We start from the raw sequence: 19,219 nt of genomic DNA, 5'->3' as shown, positions 1-19,219 counted from the left end.
GATCAACCACCATTCATTTTTAACCAATTAGATTTCAAATAGAGAATTATCAATTAGCAACATTTATAAAGTTTCATCACCATAAGTTTTAGATCAAAATCTCTACCAAATTTTCTCTGGCCAAGTAAATATGGTAGAACATCAAATAGTATTAGGTGAAAAAATAGTAGACCCTATCCAGTAAAAGTGTGTCTGGAAAACAAAATCTAGGAACTTAAATTTATTATTGTACAACCATGATCAATCCAATAGATATAGAATCTAAACGTGAATTGCACCATTTCCACAGATTATCATGATTCAATTAAAATGTATAAAAAATTATTTTCAACTCAACTAATCTTCTCGAAATATTTTCAGTAATAGTATACCGAAACATCAAACATCAATGTTGTCATCATAAAAATAAATAAATAATAAAAACAAAAATAAAATAAAAATAAAAATAAAAGATGAAAGTGTCAATAAATGTTACATTTATCCATTTTCGGATATTATTATTTTTGATTAATAAATGGTTATCAGCATAATCTATCCAAAATAAAAAATAATTAAAAAAAAAAAATTTTATTTTTAAATTAAAATTTTTTTAAAATTTTTTTTAAAATATTATTTTTTTAAACACACACCGATCATAAAATGGGTTTAAATATTTTTGATTGTGTGGGTGATGGTAGTATTTAAAAGTTTTTAAAGAGTAGCACATGGGGCTATTGTTTGTTTTAAATTAAGTAATATTGAACTACCACAATTATTTCTTTGAGTAAAGGTATGTGAGGTAACATATCATATTTATTTTATTTTAATACTTAAATTACACAAAACACAAACATACACACAAAACACACTGTTTTCGTATTTTTTTTTCATCAATTATAATAAAACAAACAATAAATAATTATTTTAGTTTTTTTAAAAAAAAAAATTCCCAAATTTTTTATAATAAAATTATTTATTTTGAAAAAAAAAAAAATAAGGTAGGAAATTCAACTACGCTCTATTTTTTTTAATTTTATAATAAAACTTTGGCATGTATTAATTTTACATCGATAAAAAAATCAATAATATTAAACAACAATGTTTAAAAAAAAAAAAATAATATAAAATTAATTTTATTTCAATTGAACGAAAATAAGAAAAAAAAGATAATTTTTCTTGTGTATTTATTTATTTATTTATTTATTTATTTATTTATTTATTTATTTATTTATTTATTTATTTATTTATTTATTTATTTTGGAAATAAAATTTATATAATATTTAATTATAGTTATATAGTTATTTTCATATCAATAGCAATTAAATCACATTACCAAATTAAGTAAGTTAATATTATACCTATATATATATATATATAATTGTTTTTATTTGTTTTTTTATTTTTATTTATTTTTCAAATTTTTTTGTGATAGATCTTGATTTTATGATTTATTCATTGTTTTTTATATGGTGAAAAAGTGTGTATCATTATGGGGGTAAAAAAATACATTTATGTAATCAGTTTGAAAAAATCACATAAAAAAAAACATTATTGTGTGTAATAACCCCCAATTACAGTTAAAATTTTTTTTTTTTTTTTAATAAATTGTTATTATTTTTTAATTATTTATTAATTGTTTAAGATGTGTGTTTAATTGTCTAATTTTGTATCCATATTTAATTTTAATTTAAATATTTTTTTTTTTAATTTTTTTTAATTTTCTTTGTTTCTGTTGTTTGAAATACATTGTTAATATTAATTTATTTTTTTATTTTGTTTATTATTTCAAGTAATATTACTAATTATTAAAACAACTACAAATAATAATAATAATAATAATTTATAATACAATTTATTAAAAATAATAATAGTCATAAAAACATATAATCACATTTAAAAAAATAAAATGACAAGTTTAGAAAAAGAAAGAAGAAAGTCAATATCTTATGATTCAAAATATGGTAATTCTAAAGGAGTAAAAAGTATCTCATCCGATGATTATCAAAAACCAAATGGTGCCAGTACTAGTAATAGTAATTTTTTCAATAAAAAGAAACATCAAAGATTTACCAGTGTAGCTCCTGCTAAATCAAACTCATTAAACAATAGTAGCAGTAGTAATAGTACCTATAGTAGCAGTAGCAGTAGCAACAGTAGCACCTATACCAATAAAAGCAATAGCAGCTACAGTAGCAATAATAATAAAGAGAATAATGCTTCAGGTAATATGCCACCCTTATATTCAACAACCCATACAACAGCAACATCAAGAACAAACGCTCCAATTGCAAACCCAAGCAGTCCAAATGATGCTACTAGCCCCAACAAGTCAAGAATGAAGAGACTTTCGCTAACGGTTTCGATCACATCACAAATGTACCTTGAAAAGATGGGTAAAGCATCATCATCAAATATAGATTCCGAGGATATTAAAAAAATGAAAAATTCATTATCTGAAATTAAAAAAGATTGTAAATTAGTAATGACCAAAGGAAAGCAATCAGTTTTAACTGTTGAAAGTATGTACAATACCGTGTATTTAAAAAACTATATTCAAAACTTTTTTTTTTTTTATAGATTCAATAGATTTTAATTTATTAATTAATTTTAATTTTTTTTTTAATAGAACAATCAAATAAATTTGGTGAAACTATACTCGGAGTTGGTAACGGTTTTTTAAAAGGCACAAATGAAGGTGAAGCTTTATGTGCATTAGGTGAGCAAATTGCAGAATTTGATGAATCAATTAAAGAAGGTACAATGGGTTGTATGGGTTCATTTATTGAACCATTAAATAAATTTTATGATGAGGATATTAAAAAAGCAAGAGATTTAAAAAAGGTAACTATTTATTTTTAAATATAATATCGCATAATAAGCAAATACTAATTTATTTTATTTTTATATAGAAACAAAATTTAGCAAGAATTAAATTTGAACATGCTGAATTAACATATAATGATATAAAGAAAAAAAATGATTTATATTCAAATAAAACTATGGGCGCAAAGAACGAAATGGAAGAATCAAAGAAAATTTATACCGAAACCACAAAAGATTTTTATAAGAAAATGGTAGAGAATGAAAAGAACTTTAAACTCGAACTTAGAAAACAAATTAGAGACTATGTTCAAATGCAAGTAGAGTTTTATAGAGAAATGTTAGAAAATTGGGAAGAGTTTGCAGAAGAAATTGACGAAATTATACCAGCTGATGATGCCGAAATTGCTCAAAGAGAAGAGGAAATGAGAAAAAGAATTGAAGCCGGTGAAGATGATGACTCTGATGGTGAAAACGATGACGACTTATTGGCAGATCTTTAATCAATTAATTTTATAAATATGCACTATACCACCAACACAACACAAATAAAAACCACTTGTTAATTTTTTTTTTTTCAATTTTAAGTAATATATAAAATAAATTTACAAAAATAAATAAAAATATTTTTTTTTTAAATATAAAAACAAATCTTTACATAACTATTTTAATATTACTATTATTTTATAAATAAAAAAATAAAAAAAAGAATTTTATGTAATACACAACTAATAAAATAGGTTTATTTATTTTTCTTGTTGATCTTCTTCAACATTTATAATTTTATCAGATTCTTCATTATCTAAAGGTTGATCCATTTGGTCGTTATCTTGCTCGTCAAAAACTTCGTCAATATCAGGTCTTGATTTAATAAATCTTTCTCTTAATTTTAGTTCGATTTCTTGTAGAATTTTAGGTTGAACGTTTTCTAAAAAGTATTTGGTTTTTTCTCTACCTTGGTCTAATTTGGTGTCATTATAGCTATACCATGAACCTTGTTTATCGACAATACCTTCAGCAACGGCCAAGTCAATAATTTCACCAGTTTTGTTAATACCAGATTTGAAATCAATGTCAAAAATTGCCTCTTTGAATGGTGGAGCTAATTTGTTTTTGGCGATTTTAACTTTGGTTTGAGATGCAATAATCTCATCACCTTTTTTGACAGTTCCTGATTTTCTTATTTCGATTCTAACCGATGAAAAGAACTTTAAGGCATTACCACCAGTTGTTGTCTCTGGGTTTCCAAACATAACACCAATTTTCATACGGATTTGGTTAAGGAAAATTAAAACACAATTTGAATCTTTGAGAGTTGGTGAGAGTTTACGAAGTGCTTGACTCATTAAACGAGCTTGAACACCCATATGACTATCACCCATTTCACCTTCTAACTCTACTCTTGGTACCAATGCAGCTACACTATCGACTACAATAACCTGCATAGTTTTTGAACGAAGTAAACTATCTACAATTTCTAATGCTTGTTCACCCGAATCTGGTTGTGATACAAACAATTCATCCAAATTTACACCTAAACGTGATGCCCATGCTGGATTAAGTGCATGCTCAGCATCAATAAAAGTACAATGGCCACCTTGCTTTTGTGCCTCTGCAATAACATGTAATGCTAATGTTGTTTTACCTGAACTTTCAGGACCAAATATTTCAATAACTCTGCCCTTTGGGAGACCACCAACACCCAATGCAATATCTAAACCCATAGATCCAGTTGGGATAACCTCTACTTTTTGTGTTGAAAACTTTGACCCCAATTTCATAAGTGTTCCTTTACCAAAACTTTTTTCCAATTCTTTTAATACATTATCTACTGCAGCTTGTTTTTTAGATTTTGGTGTTGCAGATGCAGTAGTTAATTCGCTTTCGTCCTCATCATATTCCTCTTCTTCTTTTTTATTTTTTTCTTTAAATGGAGATAATATTAGTATTTAAAACCATTTAACATATATGAAATATAAAATTGTAAATATTACTTGAACTTTTTTTAGAATAATTTAATTTGTTTGTTGTTTCATTGACTGTTTTATTTATAAATAATGATGTTGATGATGATGATGATGATATAAATCTACCATTATTATAAATTCCTGCAATTGATTTAGTTTTATTAAAGTGTCCATATGATAATCTAATTAAATTATTCATATTTTTATATATATACTATAATACAAAGATTTATTTTATTTATAAAAAAATTTTAAAAACTATGAAAAAAAAAAATTTTTAATTTAAAAAAAAATTAAATAAAAATAAATAAAAATAATAATTAGGTTTTTTTTTTTTTTTTTTTATCGAAACGCTTTTTCTTGTAATTTATTACATATTGTATTATAATATTGCTATTATTATTTTGATTGTTGTTATTTTTATATTTTAAAAAATAAACTGATTGCTTTATATATTTAAAAGTTTTTTTTTTTTTTCATAGTTTTTAAAATTTTAAAAAAATATTTTGTTTGTTATTATTATATTATTATTACTGTTATTATATTAAAAAAATTATAATTGATCATCAGTATCTTGTGAGGCTGGTGAGAGTCTAATTTCATCATATGGAGCTATCTTAGTTCTGACTTTTGATTTGGAGTGAGTCTTCCATAAAAGGAAAACGACAATACCTAAAAGTATTAATGTGATTGGTAAAAAGATGGCAACTGCAATTTTGGCATTTGAATTTGGATTTTTATCATCTTTTGGAACACCACAACCGCCTGGACAACCACAATCCTCAGCAGTAGTAACACAAGTACTAAGACAATAGTCAATGTTGGTTGATGAGTTTGTTGCAGTGTTAGTTTCGGCATATCTATCATTAATATTGAAACGGGCAATTGCATCGACACAATAAAGTGCACCACCATTTGAAGCAGTGTTCATTGTGAAATTTGAATCTTTAACTAATAATTGATTGATTTTATCAGTTTCGCTTTCATCAGTGGCATAGATTGCACCACCACCATTTACTGCTGTATTTGAGTTGAAATTTGTTAAAACAATTGATACTACTGAATCAAAAAGATAAACTGCGCCACCATTTGATGCTGTATTTGATTCAAATAATGAATGGTTATAATAATTTGATGATGAATCATCATATAAACCACCACCATTTTTTGATGCACTATAAAAAAAAAAAAAAAAAAAAAAAAGTTAATTATATGCATTATTAAATTATCAAAATATAGATGTGAAAATACTTACTTATTAAACTTAAATGTTAAATAGTTCCAAACGATATGATTCTTTTTTGGTACCTCTAAAGTATATAAACCACCACCATTAATTGCAGAGTTGTTAAAGAAATTAATATTTTTTAAAATAAGATTTTGATGATTACAATGCATGCCACCACCATTAGCAGCATAGTTGTTAGTGAATGTAACGTCCATAATAGAAACTCTAGCAGTTACATATGGAATTGTAATACCACCTCCATTAGATTCATCTGATACGGCTCTATTACCATCAAAGATGCAGTTTGTAATTTGACTGGAGAATTGAGAATTATAGTAAAGAGCACCACTATCACCACCAGTGTTATTTGTAAATTTGCAAAAATCGAATGAAACTGTTGAGGCACCTGTAACGATAACACTTGATTCAATATTTTCGCTGCTGTAACCACCATCTCTAAATTCAATACCTCTTAATGTGAAATTGGCTAATGAGCTTTGGAAATTGATTGTGTATTTTCCTTGTGTGCCAACAAAAACTGCATAATTGCTAGTGTTAAATGCTAATAAATTGCCATCGAATTTATATCCCTCTGATGGTCTGTCGACTGCTTGAATTAAAATTGGGAATTGATAATCTTCACCAACATCACTAACTATAATTGATGATTGTTTATATGTATTTACTTCATTTGATCCTATAATATATATGACTCTTGTAATACTACTATCACTTGTGCATTTGTTTAAATCGTTTGCTGATACTACTGTTGAAATTGCATTTTTTAACAATAAAAATGGTCTATAAAAAAAAACATGGCTTGTTAATAAAATAGTCCTAGAAACTTTATAAAATCCAAATCGATAATAAATAAATGTAATATTACTTTTCTAATGTACCCTTTGCTTCAGCTTGAGTTGCATTATAATCTACCCACCAAATGCACTCTTCTTTAATATTTATTTGGGCATTTGCTATAACTGTGAAATATATAAAAATCAATGATAAAAGATATAGTATTTTCATTTTATATACCAAAAAAAAAAAAAAAAACTAAATAAAATAACAAATTATTATTATTATTATTATTATTATTACTTTGTATGTGGTGTTTTTTGGTGATTTATTATGATAAAAATAAAAAAAAATAAAAAAAATTAAAATTAAAAAAATTAAAATAAAATTTTTTTATGAAAATATTTGAAAAAAAAAAAAAATAGTAATAAAAAGAATATATATCTATGAATATTTATTTTAATAACAACACAAAAAATATTTTTTTTTTTTATTGTGTAAAAAATTTATTATTATTTTTTTTCCGATAACTTAACAAAAAAGACCCAATATAAAAAAAATTAATGAAAATTTTTTTATTTTTGGTTTTTTTTTTTTTTTTTTTTTTTTTTTATTTTTTCAAAATTTTTTTTTATATAGTGAATGTGGGGAATAACCTACACAAAACTGAGTAAACTGAGTGGTGCCTGGTGAATCCAGATCCGCTTCAGTTTTTTTTTTTTTATCAACAATAACATATTTACAAGGATTTTTTAGACCCACAAAAAAAGTATAAATAAGACCCCCAAATAATTCACAATGATTTCATTAAATTAATAAAAACAAATAAAGTGTGAGTATTGTATTAATTTATTTTTTTTATTTTTTAATTTTTATTTCCCCCAACAAAATAAATAAATAAATAACTCACTTAGTAAAAACTCATAACCATAAAACAAAAATTGGTTATAATCAATATATAAACAATCAAGATTTAAATTTAGGAACAAATAATAATAAAAATTAAAAAAAAAAAAAAATTAAAAAAAAAAAATAAAAAAAAATAAAATTTTTACTTTTCGTTTTTTTTTTTTTTTTTCTATTTTTTATTTTTTTTTTGTCATTTTTTTTTTTCTTTAAATATTTGATTTAATTTTAAATAACAATGGAAAGTGCTAAAATTGGTGAATATATGCGTTCAGGTTTTGACCTTGATTCATCAAAATCATTTAGTGTAGATGAAATTGATGGTAAAGAATTATGGTTAATTAAAATACCAAAAGATGTAAGTATATACTTTTATATTAATACAGCACTATCAATTATAATATACTAATTGTAACTTTTTTTTTTTACAATAGTTACCATTCGAATCATTACCAAATAAATTACAAGTTTCAGATATTAATAGAGTTTCAGTTAAATCAATTGATGTAAATAAAAAGAAATATACAATTCATCAAGATGACACAAAAGAAATTTCAACATTATTTAATGTTTGGTCAAAGAATGATAATGGTAAAATGGCATTAGGTAAACCATTCACCAAATTCATCCAAATTGACGAAATTGTAGAATTACCAAAAGAACAAATTACACCAAAACCAACCCCAAAACCAATTCAACAACACAATATCTTAAAGGGTGTTTACGATCCACCAGGTTCAACTGGTTGTATGTTTTTAAAAATTTAAAACTATAGTTGATCATTATCAACAACAATATATCAAATCTTTTCTATATACTAATAAATGTTTTTATTTTTTTGTAATAATAGATTTAAATAAAATTAAAGAAGAAGAAAAAATAAAGAATAAAAATACAACCAAAATAAATACAGGTAAACAAGTTAAAAAAGATGTTAAAAAAGAAGCTGAAATTAAAAAAGAATCCAAAGATAAAAAAGAAAAAGAAATAGAAAAGAAAAAGAAAAAACAAGAATCATCATCATCATCAGAAGAGGAATCAGAGGAGGAAGAAAAAGATAAAAAGAAAAAGAAATCATCAAAAGACACCAAAAAATCATCATCTAAAAAATCATCTAAAAAACAAGAATCATCATCTGAAGACGAGTCAGAATCTGAAGACGAGTCATCTTCATCATCTGAAGAAGAAAAGAAATCATCCAAAAAATCATCATCTAAAAAATCATCATCAAAGAAATCATCATCCAAAAAACAAGATTCATCCGACGAAGAAAAATCAAGCAAAAAGAAAAAAGATACAAAGAGAAAGAAAGAGGACTCTGAAACTGAACAAACTAAAAAGAAACATAAAAAATAAATAGACTTTAATAATATATATTAAAAAAAAAAAAAAGGTAAAAAAGATATTTGGTCCAGGGTATAAAATAAATTTATACTAAAGTTAATTTATTATGATTCATTTGATTTTTTTTTATTTGTTTTTTTATTATTTATTTTCAATTTTATTTTTTTATATTTTTTTAATTTTAAAAAATAAAAAAAATTCAAATTTGTCTTTTGATTGAAAAAATAGCATGGAAAGTAAAAAGAATTTTCTTTATACGCAATATTTTTATTCAGCGTATGACGTCTATGTTCTTTTAAGATTTGTAAAGCTGAGAAAAATTTAAAAATGAATACATAAAACCTGGTGTTTTGGGGAATTATTGAAAAATTTTGAGTGTGTTTGTTTTAAAATGTTAAAAAAATTAAAAAATAAGTAAGAAAAAATATAAAAAAAATAAAAAATTAATAAAAAAAAATAATTCTCTGAATAAAAATTAAATATCTTTTTTGTAAAATTTGTGATTAATGAAAAAATATTTTATTTTTTTGGATGTTGTTTTTTATTAATACATCACCTTATCATAGTAGCGACTGGAAGATCAACACACATATACACACACACACAACACATCATACACACAAACTCAACACTCACTCTAAAATATATATATATATACTCTTAAATTTAAAAATAAAAAACATTTTTAAGAAAACTTTATTTAAAAAAATTTTATTTTTATTATTAGTTACCCATTTACAACTAAAAAAGTTAAAAATAGTACTAAAATTTCACATAAAAAAATTAAAAATAATAAACACACTAACACACACACACACACACACCTAAAAACAAACATTTTTTTAAAACACAAAAATGAATTTGTGTTAAATTAAATTAAAATTTTAATTTGTTATTTATTATTTTTTTTATTTTGTTATTTTTTTTTTTTTTTTTAATATATAAATAAAATTATCACAACAAAATAAATATACACATAAATTTATTTATATCTAAATAAAAAAAGACTTTAATATATATTTATAATTTTTTTTATTAGTAATAATATAATATAAACAAATCTATTTTTTATTTTTTATATTTTTTTATTTATACAATAGTTGTCAATAATAAAAACTATTATATTTATTTTTAAAATGGGGAGGAAAAATTTTCTAAAAATAAAAAAATAGAAATAATAATAGAAATAGCAGTCGTAATCACAATAATATAATAAATTATAATAATTATAATTCAATTATAAACAATAATAATAGTCTAAATTATAATATTGATTTAGCAACAATAGATAGTTTAATCGACAATAATATAATAGATAATTTAATAAACTCAGATCCTCATAGTTTTTCAAGTTTCACAGATGATTATATAGATTACCACGATGTAATTATCGATTTGGATTTTGGAGATTCAATCATAACAACATCAAATTTAATAATAACCAACAGTAGCAGTGGTAATGGTAGAATTGATAGTTTAGGAAGCAATAGTATACACAGTCATAACCATTCTAATAGTGGAGTATGTTCAAGCAGTAGTAGTGAATCATTGGATTGGAAGTGTTCCTCAGTTTTTGTTACATATAATATCAAGACAACTACAGGGGAGTGTTCAAAAGATGTATTATCGCAGGTTCAAAAAAGAATTAGTACGTTTAAAGGGTCAATGAAGATAGAACAGTTGGATTTATCATTAAAAGAGTTTAATTTTAATACAGACACTGATTTTATCTCAACTGTACTATCTAAAGAAATTCAATATAAAATAATGTCTTATTTATCAATTTATGATATATTGTCCATGTTTCGTAAGTTTTAAGGTTTATACTAATAAACACAGTAATTGTATTTAATATTAATAATATCATTTTTTATTCATTATTATAGAGGTCAACAAGTATTGGTATGAATTAAGTTTAAATAATAATTTTTGGAAAAGTTTATTAAAAAAAGATTTGGAAAAGTGGAGTAATAGGGAGGCAATTAAATTATCAATAAAGAATTTAGAGTCTAGATCTCTTCAACACGATATTTCATGGAAGAAATACTATGCTAATATACAAAGATTAAGATTATGCAAAAAGTGCGGAATTGTATATAGAGAATCTTCAAATTGTTTAACTTCCTGTTGTTATCATGCAGATATAAGAGATATTGTACATAGTCGTGGTGTCCCATCTGGTGTTTATTGGGTATGTATATGATTGTTAGTTTTTTTCTTTTATGGTTCCTTAATTAACCTTTTTTTTTTAATAACATTTTTAGATTTGTTGTTTAAGTAAGCCTAAGCAAGCTCCTGGTTGTACTATGAGCTGTCATGAAGAGGAAAATCAAATTGACTATCCATCTCCATTGTTAATTAGGCAATAATCAATTGGAAAAATTTATTGTATAAAAGGATCAATTTAATCAAATATTTTAATCAAATAGTTATATGTATATATTTATATAAGAGTTTTTTTTTTTTTTCAATTAATGTATATAAAAAGTTTGGAAGAAAAAAGAAAAAGAAGTTTAAATAAAAAATAAAATCATTATTTTTTAAAAATAATATAAAGATTTATTTGTGTGTATTGGTTTTAAATTATTTTATTTTTTAGAGGGTGGAGATACTTAATATAATTTTTGGATTTTTTGGTGTAGTTTGGAAAGATGAAGAGGAAAAGTTTTTTAAATTAATAATGTTTACTTGTAACTTTCCATTGTTAAAGTTTGTGATGGTGAGCCATTCATGTTTGAGTGTGGCAGAGAAATGTGGTTCGTTAATGTCAGCAACATTGGGGAATTTGAAAAGGACGGTGCTTGAGTTATCTTCAATCTTTCTCATAACAATTTCATTGGTATCACGGTGAGTTGTTAAAAGGTATCTGGTGGCATTAAACATAATTGGAATGGTTTTTTCAAATGGTTTGGAAACTTTAGAGTAGCAGTGGTTTTGTTTTGGGTTAACAAACTTATTGGTGGAGGCATCCATGAGGTCATAACCGACACATAATTCACCCTTGTTGTTTTTATTTCTGTACACATATGAGACATAGTTGGAGTTTGAATCATAGTCATATCCTGATGCAATAAAGTAGTCTTGGGCTTGGCTGAAAGAGGCTCTGATCTCTTTACTAAAGATTATAATATTATTAGTATAGTTGATATATTAGATTATTCAAATAAAAGTAGTTTACTTACTATGTTTGTTTTTCGAAATCTAATGTAATATATTTTAACCATCCATCATAATGACCCATTGCTACTAAAGTGTATGTGGATGTTTGTGTGCAGCAGCATTTGTTTGAGGTTATTGGTTGATAGCCATAGTCACGATAGTCATGTTCTCTATCGCTATAGATATAGGTAATGTTGGAAATAATTTTGTTAGTTTTGGTTTCTACATCATAGTAGTTTAAACAAAAGCCCATATCGGCATTATAGTTGATATATAAAATATTGTCAATATCAGTTGATATAACACTAATGGGTTTATTTACTGGGACAACAACTTCTTGTACAATACTATCATTTTTGAAATCTATATATTGGAAGGTTAATGATTTATCTGTTTTGATTGAGCTAACAATTAATTTTGGGGGAGCACAACAAAGGGCAGCTAAAAACAATGTTGAAAAAATAGTAATAAAAAGAAGCACTTTCATTTTGAATTTATTATCTGTATTGCAAAAAAGTAAAACAACTGTTAAAATTTTAGTTTTTTTTTCGTATTTATATTAAAAAAAAACATGAAAAAATACAAACATTTAATAAAATTACCTTATACTGGGTTTGGTCATTTTATCATTATTTGAAACTATTCGTTATTTTTTTACCAGTTTTCAAAATATTACTATATAATTGTTAAGATTAAGGTCAAAAAAAAAAATGGTAAATAAAAAAATTAAAAAATCAAAAAAATAAAATGAAAAAAAATTACCAGAAAAATTTTTTAATTATTTTTTTTTATTTATTTATACAAAAAAAAAAAAAGAGAATTTATAAAACAGGTGTGGTTTTTATTGTTATGATCAAGCAGATACTGGGAAAAGAAACGTAAAATCAAGGTGTAAATTTCAAAGAAAAATGATGGTGATATCAAAATTATAATTTTAATCAATAAAATAAGATAAAATTAAAAAGTGTAAAATAAAATAAATAAAAGTAAAGTGGTTTTTTTTATTTAAAATTTAATTTAATAAATTAAATAATAATAATGCATTTGCTTTAAAATCTATTAAATCTTTTGATGTGTATTTAAATGATGGTATTGGAACTAAACAATCGTCGTGGTTTGGATTTTTGAAAAAGTCTGGATTATTAAATTGATTTGAAAGATTAAATAACAACAACCATAGAGAATCAGGATCTTGTTTTAATAGAATATCACTCCAAATTTCGATTGTAAATTGTTGGAATAAATCTGGTTGGTTCCTATTTAGATAATATAGTGTATTTCTAGCGATTTCAAAAACCTGGCTTTGATACATCCTGCCAATTGTAGAAAGAATTGTTTTTAAAGTTTCCAAACATACATATTGTAATTTGAATGATGGTGTATATTTTAATTTATCTTTTTTGGCCTTATCTTGTTTTTGCTCTAGTGGTGACTTTTCATTTGTAATATCTTGAATTAATGGTTTCTTACTGGTTGTCGAGTATTCATTTATTTTGGATTGAATAACTGATGATGATGATGATGATGATGATGATGTCGATGCTTTATATGATTTAAAATGATTATTTTCTTGATAATGAATAGTTTGCTCTTCGACCAATATACGACGTATAATTGGCCATAAATGATCCCAAAATCTCTGTGAAATAAACTCCTCTGCTAAATTTGAAATGGTTTGAATTACCTTCAAAGATTTCTTACATACAACTCTATCGCCTTCTTCTACTCTTCTGACCAATGATCCCCAAACTTTGTGGATGAGTGGGAACAATGCAACTTTTTCTACATGCTTATCATTATTTGTTTTGATTGGATTAATATTGGAATCAAATATTGGCTCTGATCCATCTGTATTTACAATTTCCTCTTGTTCGTCATCATTACCACCATAATTTTTTGATCCAGTTGCAACAATAACCAAACCCATCTCTACTATATCGATAGTTGTCATTTTAATAGCCTTATTCTTTGAACCCATGAAATGAATACACTTTTGCACAATATCTTGAACGAGCAATCTTTGTACCTCGGTGGTTTCTTTATACTTTGGTATATTTAAAGATTCTGGTGTTATATTTGTTATTTTAATATCTTCTTTACTTTTACTATTATTCTTTGTATCGATATCTTTATAAAGCTCTTCAGTTTTTTCTTCATCTCTTAAAGAATGGTGATTTATAAAGAACTGTTTAATTTCATCAATTGATCTATTTTCTTTGACTTGATCCAAAACCTGTTGATCCTTTTCTATTTCTTGTTTTGATTTTTTATCTTGTTTTATTTTCTTTAAAACTTGTTGATATAAAAGCTCATGCTTTGAATTATTGTATAAAACTTTAACTATACTGTAGAGGATGGAAATGAATATTTGTATGTTTTTGGAGTTTTCTATGGCCAAGTCCAAAGCACCCAAAATCATTCTTACTGTATCTGAAAGAAATGGAAGAAAACCTAGACCAGTTATATTTAAAATACCTTCGAATATATTTGGTGTGTTTGGGAATGAATCTAAATACTTCATATGGCTTTCTATAGTATCTAAAAGGTAGTCTGAGTTTCGGTAGATGATATCTTCTATAGAGTAATATTCAAAGCAGTTCATAATATTCTCCAATGCAATCCTTGATGATTTCAATATCATTTTAGTGCTATCTACTGAGGACAAACCATATTTCTCTAAAAGTTGATAGATTACTTTACTTAGGAATATTTGACGATATTTAGTTGGTGATTTTGGTAATAAAGTTGTAAGTGTACCAATATTATCTATAACTAATGATATTGTTATTGTGTTATCATAATATTCTTCCAATAATGTATCTTTACTTGATATTGAAATTAAAGATTCTGACTGTTGTGTTGGTTGCTGTTGACTTTTAATTTGCCTATTCATTAATTGGTCCTGTTCTCTTGAAATTGTTAAATTTATTAAACTGGGTGATAAAATTTCATCTAAAATATATTGAGTGGTTGAAAAATCTAGTGATGAATAAATTTTATTTGCTTTCGCACCATCGGTATCACTTTGAACCTCTTTTGGATTTGAATTACCAATTAAAAGATGATTCAGGCAAAATAAAATCTCTTTTCTTTTTGGTGATGTAGATAGTAAACTATTTGATAAAAATATATCTATCCATTCTTTGATATCACTATATTTACCAATTAATTGAATCAACCTAATGACATCCCTTTCGATATTCTCACTATAAAAATGTAAAAATGGCTTTGATAGATTTGAAAATGAAATCAATAATGATTTTTTCTTATTTTCTAAAATCAATAAAAAAATGTACTATTTAATTAGTTATATTAAATGGTTAATAATGATAATAACAATAAAATATTTACCAAATGGGTTCTCTGAAACAATCCTTAAAGAATCTTCTAATGATTGTGATAAATTCTTGTTAGTTTCAAATGATGGTTGCTTTGGTGGAGGTGATTTCATTTCTACTAATGATAAAAGAGTGGTAGCTGTAATTTCCATTCTGCTTGAGAATAATAATGATGTAATATCATCTCCTAATAATAAAATATATGATATTAAAAGTTTTAAAACTATAGATTTCTTTTCTTCATCCAGTTGCATACTTGTTGGTATTGAGTCATTGGTCATTGAATGACTACAAATTAACATTCCCAAAGACTTGAACAAATGATTGAAATTATCTTGTAATATAAATTTAATATCTGCATATTCAATTGATTCTTTTTGATGTTGTTTATTCTTCTGATATTTTAACAAAATACTAATATCTGGATTTTGATTACTAGTTGTGCTATTGTTATCCAGTAATGAATATAAATACTTTTTAGTTTGGTCCACAATTTGTGGATAGTCATCATTGTAATGTAATACTAATACCTCTAGCAATATTGGCGCTAAACTAACTAAACATTTGCAATTCGATAATATTTGATAGGCTGATTTAATTAGTGCTTCTTTGTTTTTATATTTATCTAATGATATTTTGGAGGTGAGGATTGATTGGGAAGATTTTGAAAAAAGTGAATGTTGTGGTCGTAGTTTTGAATAAGAGTTTGATGTTGGGTAAAGTAAGCAGAATAAATTGAATAAATTGGACTCTGATAATTTAAAAGTATCTCTTTCACTATCATTCTTTAAAGACTCCCTAACCTTATCTGACATTGTATTTGATATCAAGTCGCTGAATAAATCTAGACATTGTACTTTTAATGTTGATCCTAATTTAAAATCACCAGAAATAACTTTGAATAAAGAGGAGATTGTAGCTGGAAAAATTTGAAATAAAATATTATAATATTCTAGATTTCTTGATAAAAATGGTTTTATTATATTATTTAATGTCAAAACTATTAATTTTTTAATATCTCTTGATAAATTATTTTTATTACTATTTAGCGATTCTTGATTCTTTTCATTTTGAAGCAATCCTAGCAGTGTTGAGATGGTGTATCCATATGGAACAAATTGGTCTCCGACTGTAAATGGATGCTTTTTATATAACTCTTTATTAAAGAAAGATTCTTCTGCACTATTATATAACTCTTTTATATTTTCCAAAATAACTAAATAAAACTCTTCCAAATTGCCATTATTACTATCGTTATTATTATTATTATTACTATTATTATTATTATTAATATTATTATTATTATTATTATTATTTAAAAAATTTAATAAAACTGTTAAAATATTTATAAACTTATTAAATTGATTAATTTTAACTCTTTTTAATAATTGTAACAATAGATTGAAAGACTGTAGTTGAACTGATTGTTTTTTGATGCAAAAAAGTACTTTCTGGTTCTGCTTTGAGAGGTTTGTTGGGTTTATTAACAATGACAAAGGTATCATCAAGTAATCGAAAATATAATTTAATGACCAATTATCATTGGCATACTTTTCAGTGGTAATATCAATAAGTTGTTGAATAAGTGATTTTATCTGCTCGATAATTTGTTTATTATCTTTTTTTTCGAATTTATTTTCATCAGTATTTGATAATATTGTTATTAGTTGATCGCATATTGGTTTATAATTATGAAATACATGATTTAATTTTAATTTTTCGCTTTGACTTAGTTGTGGTGTTGATATTGGTGAAGAAGATGAGGATGGTGAAATATCTGAATTATTATTATTATTATTACCAATATCAGACATCTATTTATTTTATTTTGTTTAATTTTTTATTCAATGAATAATTAAAAACCAAAAAAAAAAAAAAAAACCAAAAAAAATTTAAAAAAATAAAAAAAATAAAATTTAAATTAAAAAAAAAAAAAAAAAAAATTAATTTATCTTGAATGGAATGATTATGTTCATTTCAATATGGAATGATTTTCATAAAGAGTTTGTTTTATAATTTTAGATAAAATATTAATTAAAAAAAAAAAAAATTTATTATTAAAGACTAAAAAACTTTTTGAAGAATATGAAATTTTCAAAAAAATAGTGGGTATCAGATAGTATTCATTTAAATATTTTATTTGTAGTAATGTAGTGTAACTAACCATTTTTTTAGATTTAAAAAAACAGATACAAACAAGACCATCAAAAACCACCATAACCACCACCGCCACAACCTCAACCTCTTAGTAGATATATAAATTAGATAATTATTGATAGTAAAATAAAATTAAAAAAAAAAATGATTTAGAATCAAAAAAAAAAAAAAAAAATTAGAAACCATCCATAGAAATTAAATAAGAAGAATTTATCACATTATTCAAAATCAATGAAGGTAAAGATCCAATCAAAGTAAAAGACCTTCAAATAAATCTAAACCAATAAATTTTTTTCATTCTAATCAACTATTTGATGAATATCAGACATTGTTCTGGCCAAACAACTATGGTATCATCGAATAGTTTTAGATGAAGAAAAAATTTACAGGTTCCTATCTGGCAGCTTCCAAAACTTTAATAACTTGGCACAAGTTCCAATCTTCAGTAAATCCATAATGTCCAAGTATATAGTTGTGCGCTCAATTTATAGTTTTCTCAATGACCACCCTGATTTTTAGCTGCTGCTTTTATTTTATTTTTATTTAAATTAATCAAATAAAAATAAAGATATATTCTTTTATAAAATTTTTTCAATAAAAGTTTGAAATTAATTTAAAATTTTACATTCATCCCTATTTTAAAAAGTATTTAATATTTTCTTTAATTTTAAAAAAGTCATCATTAAAATAAAAAACAAATAATATATAAAAATAAAAATAACTTATAACCCTATATATTTTTAATAAATATACTTTGATTTTTTATTTAGTTTCATTAACGATTATTATTATATTTTATTATTAAGTTTACAACGAAATTTTAAATACATTTGCTTATGATAAGTATCTAAACTATAGTGATACACTTAAATTGCCATTGTTCAACTCTTACATAAAAGAAAAAATGATATTAAAACCTGCAGTTGATGTATTTAGATTTTGTGCCACAATTGCTTTAACATATGCCTTAATTGCAACCTTCAAAACTCCCAGTACTGCTATAAAGTATTAATGAAAAAAATTAATCTATATTTTATATTATCGATTATATTTATAAATATGAATGTATAAATTACTTATATAGATGTGATCAAAAGGTACTTCAATGAGGTTTTTATGAAAGAGAATCAATTTGATATTTGTGGTAGTATGGAAATAGAGGTCAAACAAAATGTAAAAGAATCTTCAATCACCTAAATCCTGTAAGTCAGCATCGCCGTGTTACCAAGACAGTAAAGTAGCTAGAGATATTCAGTACTGAGATATCCATATTAAAAAAAAGGTGAGTAAAACTACCAATATTAAATAAATTTTGAAATGCTAGCAAAACATATATATATTTTTTTTACATAATCACGCTCCACATATTATCATTGCCTCCATTTATTTTTATTTTATGCCAATAATACACATTGCCACTTTTTTTTAAAATAATTTTTATATTTATATTTTAATAATTTCAATTCAATTATATTTTTTAAATTTTATATTATTTAAATTTTTTTTAAAATTAAAAAAAAAAAAA

At 24.0% G+C, this 19,219-nt stretch overlaps 6 protein-coding genes across 6 annotated transcripts; 3 read left to right on the top strand and 3 right to left on the bottom strand.

Moving 5' to 3' along the window:
* Positions 1 to 1,886: 1,886 nt before the first annotated feature.
* Positions 1,887 to 3,303, top strand: DICPUDRAFT_156657 (uncharacterized protein; the record flags this gene model as incomplete). The annotated part of the gene is made up of 3 exons (XM_003291928.1): positions 1,887 to 2,499; positions 2,607 to 2,821; positions 2,890 to 3,303. The coding sequence occupies 3 exons, from the start codon at positions 1,887 to 1,889 to the stop codon at positions 3,301 to 3,303; spliced, it is 1,242 nt and encodes a 413-aa protein (XP_003291976.1).
* Positions 3,304 to 5,244: 1,941 nt separating this feature from the next.
* Positions 5,245 to 7,109, bottom strand: DICPUDRAFT_57680 (uncharacterized protein). The gene is made up of 3 exons (XM_003291923.1): positions 6,882 to 7,109; positions 6,023 to 6,796; positions 5,245 to 5,942 (listed from the first exon to the last, which is right to left on the bottom strand). Exons 1-3 carry the CDS (start codon positions 7,019 to 7,021, stop codon positions 5,321 to 5,323), a joined length of 1,536 nt encoding a protein of 511 aa, XP_003291971.1. The 5' UTR covers positions 7,022 to 7,109; the 3' UTR covers positions 5,245 to 5,320.
* Positions 7,110 to 7,934: 825 nt separating this feature from the next.
* On the top strand, positions 7,935 to 9,052 carry DICPUDRAFT_89628 (uncharacterized protein; the record flags this gene model as incomplete). The annotated part of the gene is made up of 3 exons (XM_003291927.1): positions 7,935 to 8,054; positions 8,131 to 8,443; positions 8,547 to 9,052. 3 exons carry the CDS (start codon positions 7,935 to 7,937, stop codon positions 9,050 to 9,052), a joined length of 939 nt encoding a protein of 312 aa, XP_003291975.1.
* A 379-nt stretch (positions 9,053 to 9,431) lies between these two features.
* DICPUDRAFT_99196 (uncharacterized protein) lies at positions 9,432 to 11,582 on the top strand (the record flags this gene model as incomplete). Its single annotated transcript, XM_003291926.1, has 4 exons — positions 9,432 to 9,454; positions 10,297 to 10,847; positions 10,927 to 11,231; positions 11,305 to 11,582. The coding sequence occupies 4 exons, from the start codon at positions 9,432 to 9,434 to the stop codon at positions 11,407 to 11,409; spliced, it is 984 nt and encodes a 327-aa protein (XP_003291974.1). The 3' UTR covers positions 11,410 to 11,582.
* Positions 11,583 to 11,635: 53 nt separating this feature from the next.
* Positions 11,636 to 12,686, bottom strand: DICPUDRAFT_82620 (uncharacterized protein; the record flags this gene model as incomplete). The annotated part of the gene is made up of 2 exons (XM_003291922.1): positions 11,636 to 12,155; positions 12,223 to 12,686. The coding sequence occupies 2 exons, from the start codon at positions 12,684 to 12,686 to the stop codon at positions 11,636 to 11,638; spliced, it is 984 nt and encodes a 327-aa protein (XP_003291970.1).
* A 525-nt stretch (positions 12,687 to 13,211) lies between these two features.
* DICPUDRAFT_156651 (uncharacterized protein) lies at positions 13,212 to 17,704 on the bottom strand (the record flags this gene model as incomplete). The annotated part of the gene is made up of 4 exons (XM_003291921.1): positions 13,212 to 15,472; positions 15,551 to 15,724; positions 15,794 to 17,351; positions 17,702 to 17,704. 4 exons carry the CDS (start codon positions 17,702 to 17,704, stop codon positions 13,212 to 13,214), a joined length of 3,996 nt encoding a protein of 1,331 aa, XP_003291969.1.
* Positions 17,705 to 19,219: the final 1,515 nt, after the last annotated feature.

Source organism: Dictyostelium purpureum (assembly GCF_000190715.1).
Source record: "Dictyostelium purpureum unplaced genomic scaffold DICPUscaffold_311, whole genome shotgun sequence".
Classification (NCBI taxonomy): domain Eukaryota; phylum Evosea; class Eumycetozoa; order Dictyosteliales; family Dictyosteliaceae; genus Dictyostelium; species Dictyostelium purpureum.
Note: the sequence above shows the minus strand (reverse complement) of the source record. Positions and strands in the feature narration are given on the sequence as shown.

Coding starts and splice junctions, on each gene's coding strand:
- DICPUDRAFT_57680 (XM_003291923.1), bottom strand. CDS start 7,021: ATGAAAATACTATATCTTTTATCATTGATTTTTATATATTTCACAGTT. Junction 6,797..6,881: donor GCAAAGGGTACATTAGAAAA/GTAATATTACAT, acceptor TTTTTTTTATAG/ACCATTTTTATTGTTAAAAA. Junction 5,943..6,022: donor TTAACATTTAAGTTTAATAA/GTAAGTATTTTC, acceptor TTTTTTTTATAG/TGCATCAAAAAATGGTGGTG.